We start from the raw sequence: 19,243 nt of genomic DNA on the forward strand, positions 1-19,243 counted from the left end.
GTTAGGTTACTTTCTTTCCCTTCTTTCCTGTCAGAGCGTTGACTAACTATTGATGTTTTCAATACTGAAGAGTCTACTGTTAATAATACTTTCCAAAATAATTTAAGTGTTGCCGGTTCCTCTAAACTTGAAAGACAATAACTTTTTTTATTCAAGTTTGGGGCGAGAGGGTCACAGTATTTAGATTTGTTCCTCGGACTGTTCTACTGATGAAGTAAAACGGCAGTTTGTTATGGCAACGCAACACTTGGGCGATCTGCCTAGGACAGGTGTCGGCAACCTGCGGCTCTTTGGATGTGAAGCTGCGGCTCTTTAGTTCCATACGCAAATATTATTTATTTTATAAAAAAAAAACATTTAAAAATCGTTTTGAATCGATTAACGAGGATTAGGCACCGATTCTATCTCTCAGCCACTTGTACTCGCTTTTCATCGCACTCCTCCCCCTGACACGCGTCGTCACTGTCGTCAGTCCGTCGGAAGCTCTCGAATGACGCCGTCGTCGGATGTTTCTATGAGGTTTAATTCGCTTTCGACGCAAGACAATTCTGAATAGATTAGTTTTTTTATCAAAAACTTTATTTATGCGAGTACTATTTATTGTTGGCAAGAAAAAATTTTGTGGCTCTTTAAAAACTTCGAAATTTTGTAAATTGTAATTTTTGGCTCTTCCGACTCAAAAGGTTGCCGACCCCTGGCCTAGGAGATGCCTTCCGGGAGGTCTTTTTAAGGAAAACTGGCCCCTATTTAGGCGTTACAGACGTGGGAAAACCCAGAAAAATAACGGCAACGGATCATTAAGTAAACAGTATTGTAAATTTTCTCGTGTTTCTGTATACGCATATTCAAATGTTAAACGAGTTATTACTAATTAAAATAAAAAATAAATTCGTCCACACTCAGTAAATCATACAAGTACTTTAAATAGTGTATTTTTACTAATTTAACTTCCATTTATTTATAATTTTACAACACATTTCCCGTTTAGTCCATAAAATCGATTTTTTTAAAAAATCTAAAATGTAAAAATTACAAATCAAGAAAATGAAACTAATTTGTTGTTTTCAATAAAATATAATTACGAGTATTAAATGTTTTTTAAATATATGCAGCCTGCCAATCATTTTTATCCACTTTTCTTTTCCACATTTTGCTTCGCAAAAGACATTATTCACGATTATTATTATGATGTCTCATAATATGATCATATAAATGCGATCTGAAAGTGAATTTGTGTGTGCAATAATTACAAGAGAACGGCTTCTCTCCTGTATGAATACGGAGATGGTCTATCAGGTGGTGTTTTTGTGTGAAACTTCGTTTGCAATCCTCACAAGTGAAAGGCTTCTCCCCTGTATGAATTCGGAGATGGTTTATCAGATGTTGTTTTCGTGTGAAACTTCGTTTGCAATCATCACAAGTGAAAGGCTTCTCCCCTGTATGAATTCGGAGATGGTTTATCAGATGTTGTTTTCGTATGAAACTTCGTTTGCAATCATCACATGTAAATAATCTCTCTCCGGTATGAATCTTCTGGTGACATTTAAATCCATATCTCGAAGTAAGTTCTTTCTTGCAAGTTTCACATTGATATTTCCTGTTCATTCTTTTACGCTGTGATAAACCTGTAAAATATGAAAAATACAATTAATAAAAATATTGAAACTCTAATGTACATTTATATATTTCTTAAATCAATAAAAAAAAAGTATTTTTAAAGAATTGACAAAGTTTTGTGTGCAGATATAAATGTAATTTGCATCTTCCTCATAAGTTTTCTTAACGAAAATGTACTGTACTCCAATCATATCATTAAATCATATATACTAATTATTATACTTAGACCAGCATTGACAAATATTTCCGACAAGCATAATCACTATCACAAATTAATATAATTTACATATTTTTTCTCAAAACAATTTATATGCAACGTTGCAAAATAAAATAGTTCAAAAATAATTTTAAAACATCATTCGATCTTCTTTTCCCCTTCATTTGCACAAAAAATGTTTTCTTCTTCGATATATTCTCGTGTCATTTCTAATGGCCGTTTTAATTTTTTTTTCTTCCACAAAAGAAAGTACTGTATTACACACATCCTTCCACTTTTCTTAAACAATTCGTCAGTTATTACACAGAAATGTCTTCTTTTGGTCGACGGCGAATCTGCAAATAACAAAGTTATGTATGAAACAAAATACGAGAATAACATCGAACAATTATTTTGTAACTCTAATTGAATATTTCAAAATTAAAAACAGTAATAATTATACAAATTCCACTTTCTACATTTTAATCGCAAAATTTCGTCTTCGCTCAAAATCTGAAAGAAAAAGAAATCCAATTAATTTTTCTCACTAAGGAATACGCATTAATTAACCGAATTCGTAAGTGACATCAATTTTGCATGCGATTTTTAGGAACAAGTATCTGATTGAACAGAAAGTTCTCGCACTTTTTGGAACTTTCTGGAATCTTTTCTGAAACATTCTAGAATGTTCCATGACAGTTTATAAACAGGTTGGGATACGTGCTATAAGAAAATACCAAATCCAGTCCTCTCATTTTACTTTACCATGACAAACCAAAGCTAACCGCTAACCAAAGAGCAAGTTCGCTGCTCCTCGTTTATGACTACTGTTCCAAAAAAAGCAGCCAATTCTATCACTGACATCGATGCTGCGTTAGGGCCGGACACTGTCGCTAGAAGAACTGCATACGACTGGTACGAACGCTTCAAAAGTAAAGATCCCTAACCCAAAGATCCTAAACCCAATTTTTGATCATGCTCTCTATCTTCTGGGATTCTAAAGGAATCATCATGTTCGAGTTGCTGCCGCAAAATACAGTATAACCATCAACGCAACTTTCTACTGCGAACAACTCGACGTCTGCAGCAGAAACTGGCGGAGACCCGCCCGGAACACTATCCTGCTCATGATAATGCACGGCCACATACGGCTAGGCAGACCTGCTAGAAGCTTTTGGACCTGAACTGGGATGTTCTTGCCCCACCCGCCGTATAGCCCTGACATTGCACCTTCGGATTACCACCTGTTCGCCGCACTCGACCGTCTCCTGGCTGGCAAGGAGTTCAACAATGAAGCCGATTTGGAGGCCAGCCTGACCAACTTCTTCGAGTCGCAGCCGCCACAGTTTTATCGAGATGGCATCCATTCCTTGCATAAGTGTTGGCAGGAAGTGGTCAACAACAACGGTGATTACATTAATAATTGAAGTCAATTCTGTACATAAAATTTTCTTGGCTAAATGAAATGCGTCCAAAAGTGAGAGAACTTTCTGTTCAATCAGATATATATTTTTTAAATGATTTTTGGCTGGAAATTTGCTTTGAATTAATATTATCCTAATTAAAAGTCACTATAAATAATTACTTTGGATTGTCGTAGGGATCCGCAGATAAATTCAACAAACTGGCAATATACAAATTCATGAAGGTATAAATGTGCAGTTAGGTACAGTACACACAATGGCGGAACTTCCGGTCGCCATCTTGTTTGTGAACGCTATGCCCACAAACAAGATGGCAAACAACACAAATACTAACAAAACCGTATTATAAATAAAATTGTACTAACGATTAATATAGTTTTATTTGTTTTTCTTCCATTTCTTCGAAATGAATTATGAATCTGCAACATCTTTAGTGACTACGTCTTATCTTACTTGACACTTTTTCCGTACTTTTAACACACGTTTCTTCTTTCTTCCTCTTTCGATTTTCATTATTATTCTTGGGATTGCTGTCGGGACAGAAGGAACAGTTTCCGGCTCTTCTCATATTGGTGCGTGGCCCGCTCCTGGAAAACCTTACTCAAATGCCAAAGAAACAACTCGAAACGTTCTGGTTTTTTCCCATCTCAGAATCTTCTTATATATAAAGGCATATAAATACGAATGGGATGAATTGGCAAGTTCTTTGTTTTTCAAACAAAGCCACAATCTTTCAATTTTTTGTGTATGGACACCGTAACCGGATCGACGAAACTTTCTGCGCGTTTCAATTTCGTTTAATATCGACTCCTCCTAAATCATCGATATGACTATGTATATCCTTTCCATTCGCCTGTGCCGACTCTAATTAGTTATATAAATATTGAAGCTTGGTACAAATTATAAATGCTTCTTGAATTTACTAATAACCCAGTTAAGACTAACTTCTGACTTGTTATTTACTTAATATACGAAACATGAATTATCATCTCGACAATCTTTCGGGGTCCACCAATTTTCATTTGGAATAAATTATACAAGGAAATTATCACAACGTGGTCTTACGGAGTTCGCCCAGTCGACAGCTGTATGATAACTCACGTCCACAACCAAACAGCTCGTGCTCAACGTACTGTACACTCTATGCAGATTAGATGCCATACGAAGGAAAAAATAGGTTCCCCATGAAATTTTTCCGAATTTATCTTTAAAGGTTCCTTTGAACGGCGAACAGTTCATCATGCATTCGTGACATCGAAATAAAATTGAAATCACCATCCTTCCTATAAATTAATATACAACGACCTTCGCATTTCATCTACAGGTTGTAAACCTAACTTTATGGCAAATTTAACATGTGACGAAATTCTTTTATCAACATCCGATTCTAAATAACGAAAAAATCCATCGAGGTCCACTGTTGCCCTTTAACACCTTCAATTCTTATTACACAAATATACTTTAACTTCCTCCCGGCCGTTGACTCGAACGACTTTTGGAGACGCAGTTGCGAGTTGCAACGGAACATTTTTCAAATTCGAATGAATCGCGTGGCGCCGTCTTCAATTTAAAATATAAAGTTTCAATTTTTTACTATTATTTTCGAAAACGAAATGTTTGAGAGTAAAACTTCGAATGATATTTTACTCGAATACGGTTACGACGAATAAAATCGTAATAAAAATTTACTGCAAATAAGTGCTTTTGAATGTAATATGAGTTCGTCTCGTTAATTCGTCTACGTGCCAAAATGCAGTTTCTCCACTCCGATGTCCTCCGAGTCTCTTGCCTGGGTCTAAAATGTTCCGATCGTATAATTAATATTTCTAATTTTTTACATATTATTTTACCAATATTAGTCTATTGCAGGGGTCGCCAAACATTTATAACTGTAGACCGCCAACCACTTTCCAAAACCTCACATTGACCCCCAAGGTAAAGTTTTATCACAAGTGTAGGTGTATGAGCAAAGAAAAACAAAATAGAAAGTTGTGACCCCCTAGCCGCATCGACCCCCAATGATGTTGCATCGACCACTGGGGGTCGATATCGACCACTTTGGCGACCCCTGGTCTATTGTGACTAATCAAAGTAGAAAATGTTCTATACGAACAGAACATATCGACCCTAAAGCAAGCAAACAGAAGGGCCGCCGCAAAATACAAGAGAAAAATGAAATGGATTTTAAAAAAGCAAAGATCGGTCAACGGGAATATAATACATTTATTTAATTAATCAAATTTTGAATTTTCGCGCAACTGAAATTTTGAGAACTGAGGACGGAAACACGAGCATATAACTGTAAGATGTGAACTCAGAATAAGGATTTCTCCCCCCAGACCGGAATCGTATACTCCCTGTACTAGCAAAAATGTCAACGGAATCGTACCTGTACATGCCAACCTTCGCCTTCAAAGGGTCCACGACGACGTTTCTGGTTATCTGACCCCATACTCTCAAAGAACGCTATATTATAAAGAACGCTCGGTCTATGGGTGTGAGGAAAGGCTTTAAGGCCAAAAAATCGTGCGCGCTTGGTTTTTTAATGTTTCGCATTCGCGCGTCCCTCTTCTCTTGCCACTGTCGGCATTTCCTCTTTCAATATCACCATTATGTCCTTTCTCTTCTTCTCGCATCTTTTAGAGACACCGTCTATCGCATGTAATCATAAATTTTTATTAATATTATGTCAGTTTGCTGAGTCGGGATTTGACTCGTCTTCGGCGTCGGATATTCACTTTTTCTCTACATGCCCAAGAGGCATATGACGGAACCACTTCATAACTCATATTTCAGGCAAGCAAAGATGAGGAAGACGATGCGTATGTTGGTCCATCCATGCTTTCTTCGTCTTAGAAAGATAATAGTGAGGTTGTGGCCGATGTTTTCAACACGAAAACGTGTACGTCGGACGTTCAGCGTCGCCTTCCCGTAAGCCTAGAAGTTTGACCATGGCGTTTGGAACGTCGAGCATGATTCCACTGACGTTCCAAACGCTATTGTCAAACTTATAGGCTTACAGGAAGTCGGCGCTGAACGTCCGACGTACACATTTTCGTGTTGAAAACGTCGGCCGCAATCTCTCTATTATAATTTGAAAGTATTTTCTAAAATTTCTAATACTTTTATCAGGTTGTAAAGATGAAATTTAGACATTTCAAACTTTTTCCTAGTAATGACTGAAAAAAAGAATGTTCTATAACATGTAGCTATAAGCAACCAGGGAGCATTTAATCACGTATTGCATTGGAAATTGCACCTCTTTAGGTTTAGCGGTTTGCTCTGGGCGATGATGAATCAATCAGTGAGTCAGGACAAGTAATCTAAATATATAAAATTATTTGTCCTGACTGACTGATTGATTCATCATCGCCCAGAGCTGACCTAGTGGTGAAATTTGGTACACAGTTAGGATACGTTATGAAAACGCAAGCTAAGAAGGGATTTTTCGAAATTCCCCCCGTGGGGAGAGGGAGAGGATTAAGGCTTAACCTGAAGAATGGCTTCTACTATACTATTTTAGATACGATTTTTTGTTTTCAACTACGTTTAGTCTTCATTGAGTACTTAGGTGTATTAAATTGACAACATTTCATACATTGTTATAAATACTGTATTTTTAATATATTTCGATTTTTTAAACATAATGTTCGAATCGTTTTAAATTCGAATTTGTTATTGCACATTGGTTCGATTATAGAACGATTGTAAACGTTCCAGAAAATTGATCAAATTAAAAACAGTTCGTTTGGTTCTCAGCAATTCTTCAACAGGTAGGTGTTATATAACAATTACTATGGTTGTTGAAATACTGAATATAAATGGGGTTTGCTTGCAAAATATGCGCGGGCGAAGTCGCGGGTAACAGCTAGTTTTATAAACTGTATTTAGATAATGAAATGAAGTCTCAATTTTAGAATTCCAGCAAATTGAGTACAAATTCACATTTCACTCATTTCGAATTCATTGCAATACTTATTTCAAAAAGTTGTAACTTTAATGTATGAAATAATAAAGACTATTTTATATCTTAATTTTTTTGATAAAACCTTACTTTTAATATAAGGACTCAGAAATTAGTTATCTCAAAATTTTTCCCCATGCATTTTCAACCTGAATTCAATATATTTTCCATTTATTTCAAATAATTTTCTCTCTAAAACCTCTATCTCAAATTATGGACTGAAGTGCCAATTACATATTCAAAGCTCAGCAACTATATTTTGATAGCATAAATTATGATGGAGAAACATCTCTTAAATATAGTACATAGTTGCAATTAATGCTGCTTTTCTGTGTTTGGCTCGTGTCTTATTGGTTGAAAAAAGTCAGGCATCAGAAGGTATGTCAAAAACGTTTTATTTATACCTAATACAGGTATGTGCTGTATTTGCTGTTGTATTAATAAAATAAATCAAACCCATTACCAGGGGCGTGCCGTTACATTTGATGATAGGGAAGCTGTGTTTCTGTAAGAAGCCGACTTCCAGGGGCAATCAGTCAGTGATGGTTTAGGGTCCATTCGTATTCGATAAGCCAGTAAAAACCGTAGACTTCTTTAAATGTATTTTTAATTAATAGATTATCTAACGCACTTAATAAATAAGCAAGTTCAATATAATTAACTCTGTTATATTAGATTTAATTGATTCTCTACGCCAGGGGTGGCCAACCTTTTGCATACCATGCGCCAATTTTTTGATAGACGAGTTCAGATGCGCAGTGGCGTACCGTGGGTGTTAGCCGCCCGGGGCGGAGAAAAATTTCGGCCACCCTTTAATCAGGTATTTCAATTTAAAAGATCAAAATTCAGTTGTGTGAAAAAAAATTAATAAAAAATGCGGTGGTGGTGTAGTTACCCGTACAAAATAGTCCCGTTTGACATTAGTGGCATACACGATTGCGAATGTATCGTGAATCGTAGAAGCAAAAAAAAAAAAAAAAAAAAAAAAAAAAAAAAAAAAAAAAAAAAAAAAAAAAAAAAAAAAAAAAAAAAAAAAAAAAAAAAAAAAAAAAAAAAAAAAAAAAAAAAAAAAAAAAAAAAAAAAAAAAAAAAAAAAAAAAAAAAAAAAAAAAAAAAAAAAAAAAAAAAAAAAAAAAAAAAAAAAAAAAAAAAAAAAAAAAAAAAAAAAAAAAAAAAAAAAAAAAAAAAAAAAAAAAAAAAAAAAAAAAAAAAAAAAAAAAAAAAAAAAAAAAAAAAAAAAAAAAAAAAAAAAAAAAAAAAAAAAAAAAAAAAAAAAAAAAAAAAAAAAAAAAAAAAAAAAAAAAAAAAAAAAAAAAAAAAAAAAAAAAAAAAAAAAAAAAAAAAAAAAAAAAAAAAAAAAAAAAAAAAAAAAAAAAAAAAAAAAAAAAAAAAAAAAAAAAAAAAAAAAAAAAAAAAAAAAAAAAAAAAAAAAAAAAAAAAAAAAAAAAAAAAAAAAAAAAAAAAAAAAAAAAAAAAAAAAAAAAAAAAAAAAAAAAAAAAAAAAAAAAAAAAAAAAAAAAAAAAAAAAAAAAAAAAAAAAAAAAAAAAAAAAAAAAAAAAAAAAAAAAAAAAAAAAAAAAAAAAAAAAAAAAAAAAAAAAAAAAAAAAAAAAAAAAAAAAAAAAAAAAAAAAAAAAAAAAAAAAAAAAAAAAAAAAAAAAAAAAAAAAAAAAAAAAAAAAAAAAAAAAAAAAAAAAAAAAAAAAAAAAAAAAAAAAAAAAAAAAAAAAAAAAAAAAAAAAAAAAAAAAAAAAAAAAAAAAAAAAAAAAAAAAANTCTTTCTCTTTTAATAATGTTTTCTTTTTCATTATAAGGTCTCGAGCCAAAACTTTTTGAAATAAATTTTCAATATCACAATTACATTCTAAATTGCTAGCTATAATATAAGGGCTAAAATTAAAAATAAAATTATAAAAACTTACTTGTTAAAATAAAATGTGTGATGAAATATTCGATTGTATGAATATAGTTTTGTGAAGAAACGTACATAAAAATAGCATAAGATATTCTTTACTTTTTAAATATTGAAACAATCCACTTAGTTAAAAGTGGATGTGAATCAGAGACGATCTTGGTAGGTGTGCGGTGCGTGCATGCGTGCCAAATCCCGAGGGTGCCGATACCGGTTAATGTCTCTTTTGTCTAATCACTAGTATATCTCAAAGGAAGCAACAGTGTTGTTGTAAATTTTAAACGTTTCTCGTCATAGCTGTAAAAATCTAAATACGTTAAACTTAATAGATTGTCCGTCTTTTGTTTTCTAACTAATTCGTTTTAGGACCAAGGTGTTGTCCACGGAAATTTCCAAAATTTACAACTTTTCGGTCACTCTCGTCGAACTGGAAAAATTTCTGTCTTTATTACATCTAATACAGTATTTCGAAGAAATCGGTCCCCACTGTACTCGGCTATAGATGTCCCCAATTCCTATATGTCCCCAATTCCTATATGTCCCCAATTCCCTAATCGCTTAATTATTTAACTACTTCTTAAGTAGAAATAAGTCGAAACCGGTTACTTTGTACTCGAATATTTGTAGTCTCGGGGAAAAAGTGGGAAGACAAATTTTTATGACAAACGGATACATAAATCGTAAATTTAAAGAAAATAAATTCTAGGGCTTTTTCTGTACCTGGTGCATCTCTCTCATTCATTAAATTTAGTTGTAAATGACGCTGTCGAAGTAACGGTTAATTTTTTAATATTATACAAGAATTGTATACGTTTTTTTCTACATCCCCTTAAAGATGGGATGTACGAAATCGTAATATCACTGGTTTAACATCGAAATCCGTGAGTAATATAAAATCGGAGAGCGGAATAAATATATCAAATATTTTAATGGATTTTTTAAACTCCTGTCAACTATACAGAACTATCGTAAAAACATACCAGTAAATTCTTATCGGTTGGGTTAAGTTATAAATCTACTCGTTATTCACGTAATCGGCCAAATATCTAGCGGGCGGGCGGCTAACAGCCCAGAACCGGTCCCGGATAGAATTGGAAGCGTTGGAATGTGTAGCATCAACTCAAGGTCTTAGGCTTCCACCGGCTAAACTGGGTGAGGTTGGTGATCTGTAAAGCGCGTGCGCAAATCTGGCTTTTTGGAATCTGACAATACAGAGATTCCACTCCGCCACTAATATTCGAATATACAATAGCAATCTTTTTTTTCACGTGTAGTATAGAAATTTGTAATAGGATACATAATGCGGTTATAATAAAATATTGTGCGATTATTTTCATATAATTAAAATTAATATGTATTTATTTTTTATAAAATACAAGGGAAGCGGCGCTTCCACCGCTTCTAATGACGGCACGCCACTGCCTATTACTGTTTGCTGTGTAGGAACTTCTATCTTGAACCCTACCTCAAACTTTTTTCTTGTTCCTGTGAGATTTGAGATGGACAAGTTCAACTGTATAACAATTCCAAATTCATTTCCTTCAAGTCAATAATTGCTTGTCAAGTAATTCAGTTACTTGATTTTTTCAAAAAAATGTTTCTAACCTAAAATTAGACAAGCCTGTGTCAAATTTAAATGTTTAAATACACTTGCATGAAATAAAATTGACCCTGTGTAAATTTCTTACCTATTAATATACAGGTAACCCCCGTATAACATGGTAGTTACGTTCCAAAAAATTGCCGTGTTATACGAAGCAAAGAACTAGTACGATAAGGAGGGTTAGGTTCCAAAAATTAAAAACATGCTATTATATTTTCATAATTAATATAAATATCTTTATTAAAATTTTCTTAAGTGATACATATTAATATAAATTAAACAATGTTTTCTTCGTCATCGCTAAAAGCACTATTAACCGAGAGCGTTTTCTTCTCGGCAAGTTATCCTTATCCTCTGAGCATTTTTCTGCATTATCTTCAGATCCATGCTTTTCCTTTTGCAAAAAGTATGTGATTTTAAATTGCTTGTTTCTAGTTAAAAGGTCTTTATAAATTTCCTTATATGGTGCTAAGCACTTATGAAGAATAAAGCAAGTATGGAATAAGGGAAAAACATTCGGCAACATCAGAAGCAGAAGCGTCGCGATCTGGCAACATTGAAACAAGTTTCGAGAAGGACCACGTGTATCGACAGAAGGCGAGAAGAGAAAATTTACATACTTAAGTACTAATAGTTCACGAAAATAATAATTTTCGTGAACTATTATTACTTAAGTATGTAAAAATTTATTACATTTCATGTTGTACGAGGTTTTACCCAATTCTCGAACCGTGTCAGAGTGAATCCATGCTATAAGAGTACCGTGTTATACGGGGGTAGTACCAATTCTTGAACCGTGTTAGTGAATCCGTGCTATAGAAGTGCCGTGTTATACGGGGGTTACCTGTATAGTGATAAATGTAGTTTGTATACTGGTTACTAAAAAAAGTTTTAGGATTTATGTCATAATTCCAAAAATATTTGATTGTAAACATAAATGAGTTGCTAATAATGTGGCAATATTTCTGTTAACTTAATATGTAATTATTTCATAATGTGTAAACATTATATGTAAAGGTAAAATTCAATATCCTGTAACTTCATTTATTTAATCTGTTAATTTATTCTCACAATATCTATACATTTATGAATACATTAAGAAGATATTTTTTAACGTTTTTGATTTATCAAAGTAGAAAAATAATCAAGCAACTTTAAATTTAGTCTTTTCTTTTTTAATTTATGAAATTCGGGCCAAGATAATTTCTTTAAAAATTAAGTTTAAATATGTCATAAACAAATAAGTTTTTACTCTGACAACAAATTTATATTACATCGTTAATTAAATATTTACTCTTGAAAGTATAATTAAAATATCTTATTAATATCGATATTACAATAAAATTTAATCTGTCCTCACTAAACAAAACACACGATTAAAATATCATAAATACTTATTTTAAATTTTCAAAGAACAAACATCAAACACATGATACACAATAATCAATAACATTTATTACATTTTTGACATTACTTTCAAGAGTAAATTCTCTTTCTAAATAACATTCATAATATTTGAAATAAGCATCACTACATAAAACATGTAGCAGCCTAAGTAAAAGTGCTTTTCACAGAAAGCAATAAAAGAACAATTGCTATTCTTGACTTGATCCTCACATTTACAGCAACCATATTTAAAAACTATATATAATAATTCAAAAAAATAATTTGTTTAAATTGACTGTGTAACAGTCTTTATAGAATTATANTCAAAAAATATTGTACTGTACTTGTATGTATTGTTTGCTTGAGAATACAACAGAGAATAAACTGCCCAAATACCCTTAAACAAAGGAAAAGTACGTCCTTTATGAAAGTGAGAGAAATATTTACATATTAAAGTGATATAAATACAATATATATATATTTTTCTCTTTAATATATTAGAATTTGCAAATATTTAAATTTATCGTAAATCAGCTGTGCTGAATAATTTGAACAGTTTCTGCTAAGCAGCTATTACGTATGAAAAGTTTAAACAGCAAGGACAAAATCTTTTGAAACTGAAACTGTTGGTTTTACGTATATCATAAAAGCATAAAATGCTTATAAATAATTATATGACTAAGCAATATATTTCCACTTGAAAATTTTACTCTATGTGTTGACTGATGTTTATTTTCCTATGGAAATTGGTTTTTTTTATCAACAAATACCTAAGTAGATATATTCCTGTAATTTGAAATCAATGGTCCCCTAAAAAAGCATTATTAGAAATGTAGACTTTAATTATCTTGATTTGAAGACTAGATTTTTGTAATGTAAACAAAACTATAGAGGCTGTTTATGCTAATAATTCAAATTACATTTTATGAATTGTTTTAAGACTTCTTTTAATTTTCAAATAGAGTTAGTATTTTGATATTCATCACATTGAGTTAATTATAATTTAATTATTTCAATTCATCATATTTCAGATTCTGATGGCATATCCTCAGAATCCCAACTGATATCATCAATATTGGAATTTGACATTAACAATCCTTGACTAGTTGTTTCCATAGATGGTGTTTCTGCATTATTAGAGGATAGAACTTTTTCTTTATTGATGCAACATGAAACTTCCCACGAATCTTTGCTTGCACTTTCTTCAGTTATCTCTAGTTTTTCAATTCTTTTATGTTTTTTACAAGACATGGAAATAGAAAATTCTTCACTCATTTGAGATATAGATATCGGACTGTCATCTTGCACCATAGCTTCACCTGCAAGACTTTTAGGAGATACAGAACGAAACTTGCAATTTTCTCTGACACACTGAGACTGTTCTCCTGAACTTGAACTTTCTTCTTGCTCAACATTTATGCCAAGTGATTCAATTTGATCTTGTTTTGGACTCTCTGAAGAGAAGGAATCATCTTCTGATGAAGGGGAAATAGAAAAATCCTGGTTACCCCTGTCAGTATGTGGCTGTGGTGGGAATGATGTGCTTGACCATGCACTATCATCTGATATTACACTACTTTGTAAGGAACAAGATAAATTAATAGAGTTATCAAAACCATCCTGAGGTGAAATAAAACTACCTTCAATACTATCAGAAAATTTTGATGATTCTTCTACAGTATCATCTTGTTCTAAATTTGTCTTATAAGCTGCAACACTACCAGAAGCTTCTAAAACAACAACAAAGTCTTGGGCTGGTTCTTTTTCATTTTTTTCCGTTTGTTCCAATGAACGGTTCTCATCATATTCTGGCTTTTTATGATTATTTTTAATTGAATTTTCAAATAGTTTTTTGATTGGCAATGTTTCTTCTGTTTTTGGCAGTTTGAACCTCCACTTTAATGATTTTCCAAAATGTGATCCATTTTCATCAGATATATCACAAGGTAAACTTTGAGAAATTGCACCATCTTTTTTATTATTTATTTCATCAAAATCTTGTTTCTTTTCTGAGTTTTCACCTTTGAAAATCTCTTTTGAGAATTTTCTTTCTTCATTATTGTCCAATGACTTAATATGATCTGCAAAGCTTCTGCCTGAGTGAAGTGTAAAACTACGATGTTTTGGATGTTTGGAAGTTTGAGAAGAATGTGCTTTTAAAAAGGAATGACTCCTCATTCCCATTTTTCTTACATTTTCACTAGACAAGGGAGAATTGTCCCAAATTTGCTTCAACTTTTTGCAACTTGGTAGCGTAGTTTCAGAAAGAGATGATGATCTTCTATAAGATTTGTATGATGAAGATGATAATGAATGATGAGAATTTAATTTTTCAGATGCATTACTATAATATGCATGAAAGCTAGATGACAGTCTTGGAGGAAGTGAGTTATTCTCAACCACTGGAGATGATTCTGAAAAGGAAAAATATTAATTGAACAATTTTAAAAGTAAAATATTTATATTTTTTTTTTATTGATTTATTACCATTCTTAATATTTAATATTTGCTGTTTCTGCTACAAATATTAAACATATTAAAAAATTTCAAGTAGTAATATTGAAAATAATTAGATCTAAAAAAAAATAATAAATTTGTTACAACAGTTCTTTCATCTTCACACTGGGCTTAAAATAAAGTATAAAAACTCAAAAAACCCTCACTGGCATCCAGTTACAGAATTAAATCATTAACAAACAAATATCAAAAATTTTAATCAGGACTCAGGAGTCCAAAAACATTTGTTAATTTCATTGGGCTGCAATTTGAAAAAAATTGTAGACGTAAATTCCACTGTTGTCCATCTCTCTGTCTGTCCTTCCTTAATTTTGAGAATGGAGTTAGATAGATGAAAATTAAAAGCAGATATGGAAAGTTTAGGAGCAGGAGGCCTCTATTAATTATATTGCACTATAAGTCACATTATTTCAAATTCAAAACTTTCCCCTTAAAGGAGTTAGATGACTGGCACAACTCTATTGTTAACAAGATAAGTTTGATATACAAGGACAAGACACTACTAATTTGAGGTGGAGAGCATATATTTTAAATTAAATAAATTAAAAACACAATTAAAAATTGCAGCGATGCACTGTAATGATGTCACAATAAAATAATTGCTTATTTTGTAAATGGATGCCAGTGAGGTTTTTTTGAATTTGTTACAATTTAACAATTACTATTGTTTTTGAGAATTTAGAACAAAAATTGCATATAAAATAGATTTAGAAGTTATTTAATTAAAATGTTAATACAGTAGAGCCTCAAAAAACTCGAAAAAAAGTGGACCGAAGGGTGGCCGAGTTTGTGAAAATGCCAGGTTATCGGGAATGGGGTTAAAAAAGGATAAGTATGCGTGTTTCCTCAGAAAATATTGTACTGTACTTGTATGTATTGTTTGCTTGAGAATACAACAGAGAATAAACTGCCCAAATACCCTTAAACAAAGGAAAAGTACGTCCTTTATGAAGGCATAGAGCCTTTACTACATGAAAATGAAAACTAATGAATACACTGTGTACAGTAATTTACTTGATAAGACAGACCTCAGAAAAATACTTTATGAGGCATAAAGCTGTCTATAATGAAAATTAATTAATTAAGGATTTTTTTGCCCTGCCAGGGTATGGCCGAGTTATCCGGAGTGCTGGATTATCAAGTGCCGAGTTTTCGAGGCTCTACTGTATTTCAAAGTCTTAGCTTCAAATTAAATGTATCCAGTTATTCTCAAAACCTATAACAAAACAGTTTTTATCTGCCAAAATCTTAAGAAAGTTTTTATCTCGCAATTTGAAATTTATTTCAATGAGAAATTTGGTGACGAAAAATGAGCCAGTTTTAACTATTTCCACTTTGTATTTAAATTTCCAAAACTTATTTCTACTTTATATTATAGTTCAATTTCTATATCCATTCTATTTTAATTATACTATCACCAGAGAGACTTTTAACTTTCTTTTTGTATGTATGTATAACAGAGTGCTTCTGAGCTCGACCAGTGTACACACCCATCTCATCCTCTGACCCACTATCCACCAGATCAGCAGCTTCCACCTTCCTCACAAAGTAGTGGAAGATGCACATGGGCAGTGACTCATCAAGAAAAAGGCATTGAAGAAGGCAACTGTCGACTTCATATTTCGAAACGAGTCATCTACGCTGACATCAGGCTCATGTGCTCAATAAGAAGATAGAAAGATTCCAGCTTTCAAGCAGTTTGTAGAGATGGTCTCGTCTCCTGTAGGGTTTGGGCAGGAGAAGGTTCTCGAGTACAGTACCTCCAGCATGTACTCTCCCTCAATCTCAGGCACCTCTCCAGCATGGTCCTGAGGATCCTGTCAGTCAGGGGATTGCTGTGCAGCTCGTCATTGCGGATCAACACCTGTGCAAATACGTCCTTAGTAGACTGCTGATAGTCATCAGTCATAGAGTCCTGTGCATGCTGTGGGACAATTTAAACAAATTGGATGGTAAAGAGGATATGCTCCCCTTGAAGAAGCAGTGTGTTTTCGCATGCAGACAGTATAGAAGCAGACAAGAACCTCAAGAGAAAGTCTAATCCACTGAAGCCCTCATCAGATTATTGTTGGATTACAAAGGTATGAAGAAGGAAGAAATATAAAAAGTGCAAAAACAGAGGCAACTCTACTGTCCTGGATTTTCGCTCGGTGTACCCATCGATAGAGTTGCTTTAGTGTTTTTGCACCCTTGAGGACTTTCTCTTTACAAACATACACAACGAAGAATTCTATCAACATATTTTGGAGTTGACCCATTTGGTTTGTTACAACTCGATTTTTCAGTTCGGCAGAGTGACTTATATGCAGGGTAAGGTTGTCCCCATGGGCAGTTCGGTCTCTGGGGATTTGTGTGAGTTAGTAATCAGGCAACTGGAGAATAGAATACTACTGAATTTCCTCCAAAGCATCATCCTTTACAAGCACTACATGGACGACAAATGTGGAGGGACTTCCGAACATTGCTTGATTTATGGATGGAAATGAACAACAATCCATATGGCCTATTCCTGGAGATTGTACAGCATAGCAACTCAACAGTGCGTTTCCTGGATTTGGATATTATCTTTGGGGGACCGAACATGCACACCTTTATATACCAGAAACCATCCGACCATCCCACCTACATTCTGGCAAACTCAGTCCAATACAAGTTGGCTGCATTTAGGGCCCTGGTTAAAAGAACCCACACACACTCTTCTAACCAACAGGCATTAGATGAGGAGCTGCAATACTTGCATAACATAGCCAAGCAGCATGGCTATCACAACATTATACAAAAAATTTCACAACAGATCAGTGGAATGATGGCTCCTTCTTCCATGGAGGATAATTCAAAAAATAGCAACCAAACCAAAGATAAGCAGATAATTCCTATTACCTACAACCCACTTTTGAAATCGTTATATAGTAGAATCGCATGCAATGGGATATCTCTCTGGCATACAGAAGATGCCCCTCTATATTTCATATACTACGCAATGGAAAAAACAGGTCTAATATGGAAAGACTTTCAGGGGTGTATAAGGTCCCACTCAGAGACTACCATTTTGATAAAGACTTAGTATACATAGGTTTGACAAAATGTGCTATTGGGCTCAGATCGAAGGAGCATATGTGTGACATACAGCACAATAAATGCTCCACTTCATTATCAACTTACGCATCTGATTCGAGATCATAGCAGACTTTTCAAAAGCTAAGTTAATTGTTACCACATCATGTTTAGACCATCCCAAATGGTTGGAGCAGATCGAGATCTATAGGGCTTACAGTACATCATCCATTAATTCTAGAGATAAAATCATGCTTTGCTTGGCTTGGCAGGCCCTAATGCAGCCGGAAGATTAACTACATCTTATGCCTAAAGGGAGGCATGTAAAGGAGTTTATGATGTGTGGTTTCACTTGGCAGCAAGGCTCTCTGATCACCATATGGATAATAAAGAATAATTTTTTAAAATAACATTTGATGCTATGTAGAAACTTTTACATTAGATGCTGTTAAATGTGTGATTCCATTCTTTTTTATCTTTAAAAATTGTTCCAAATGATTCTTTACCTGAAGAAGGAAGGGCCCAGGAGGGGTTTGAAAGCAATTTTTCTCACAAAAAAACCTTTAACCGGTGCAAAATTTATTTTGCACCGGTTAAAGGTTTTTTTGTGAGTAATGTGTTGTAATAATTTTAAAATTACTTTTTAAAGATAATACCCAAATGACCACTAACCAGATAGGGAAGCTAAAAAGCTTGAAGTTTCCATGGATTGTTGCAATTTCCATTGCAATTCCTCTTTTTCCATTGCTAGTTTCTTGTTTATATCAGATTCTTTTTCAAAATGCTCTTTTAATTGCTCATGTTCCGTTGAAAGAACACTGTAAAAATAAAATATTTATTAAAATAGTGACTATATTTTTAAAAACATTCTTAAAAATTGATGATTAAAAAAAAATATATCAGCAAAACATATAAAAACAGATATGAAATTTTTAACTCAGGATTATTTTAAAATAAAAAACAAAAAAAACTCAAATTTATTTTAGATTGTCTTAAAAATTCCTATAGACTATCATCCTTAAAACTAATCACTACAATCTAATAATCAGTCAAATATGTTTCATTTTTGATTTTTAAAAAATATACAGTAGAGCATCGATTATCCAACTCAATTGGGGACTCAGATTGGTCAGATAACTGAAAAATCGGATAACCGAAAATATTGAAAAAATACATTATTAGTATAGTATATTAGTATATCGCTATTAACCAACTTCACAGTGAATTTTCATCGATGTTAATCTAATTTCTTTAAAGCCTAACAAATTCTTTAAAAAATAATAATCGTCGCTATTGTATCGTTAAAAATTATTTTTAAATTATTGTATTGCTAACAAAACAAACCACCACTCATAATTAGAAAATTAAGTCTCGTTTAAATACTGGCCTTCCTTCAATAGTCGAGCCAGTATTGCCAGCTAAAACATGCAAAAATTTAACAAAAATAATATTAAAGTAGCCAAGACATAGCCTAATATTGTAATGCCACATCACTAGCGGACATTTGAAATTTGCCGACTAGAACAGTCGGTTAACCGATGTGACGGTTAATTAATCGGGGATTGGATAATC

General features: G+C 32.6%; 2 protein-coding genes across 5 annotated transcripts in view; both read right to left on the reverse strand.

The window, feature by feature from the left end:
* Positions 1-984: 984 nt before the first annotated feature.
* On the reverse strand, positions 985-4,803 carry LOC111630645 (gastrula zinc finger protein XlCGF67.1-like). 3 transcript variants are annotated; one of them, XM_023374783.1, is made up of 3 exons: positions 2,384-2,761; positions 1,467-1,625; positions 985-1,382 (listed from the first exon to the last, which is right to left on the reverse strand). In XM_023374783.1, exons 1-3 carry the CDS (start codon positions 2,505-2,507, stop codon positions 1,168-1,170), a joined length of 498 nt encoding a protein of 165 aa, XP_023230551.1. In that variant the 5' UTR covers positions 2,508-2,761; the 3' UTR covers positions 985-1,167. The 3 variants fall into 3 exon arrangements, with proteins under 3 accessions (XP_023230551.1, XP_023230550.1, XP_023230549.1); XM_023374782.1 differs by lacking the exon at positions 2,384-2,761 and adding an exon at positions 3,709-4,803 and having other exon boundaries at positions 985-1,625; XM_023374781.1 differs by having other exon boundaries at positions 985-1,625.
* Positions 4,804-12,534: 7,731 nt separating this feature from the next.
* Positions 12,535-19,243, reverse strand: part of LOC111630637 (putative protein tag-278) — a 29,001-nt gene continuing 22,292 nt past the window's right edge. For both annotated transcript variants that reach the window (XM_023374776.1, XM_023374777.1), the window contains 2 exons: positions 18,344-18,489; positions 12,535-14,514 (listed from right to left, as the gene is read on the reverse strand). In XM_023374776.1, the coding sequence (XP_023230544.1) occupies positions 13,121-14,514; positions 18,344-18,489 (1,540 nt within the window). In that variant the 3' untranslated portion in view covers positions 12,535-13,120. The remainder of the gene's footprint in view (positions 14,515-18,343; positions 18,490-19,243) is intronic.

The sequence above is a fragment of the Centruroides sculpturatus genome, unplaced genomic scaffold (assembly GCF_000671375.1).
Source record: "Centruroides sculpturatus isolate CEXI.00-Female unplaced genomic scaffold, Cexi_2.0 scaffold348, whole genome shotgun sequence".
NCBI lineage: Eukaryota > Metazoa > Arthropoda > Arachnida > Scorpiones > Buthidae > Centruroides > Centruroides sculpturatus.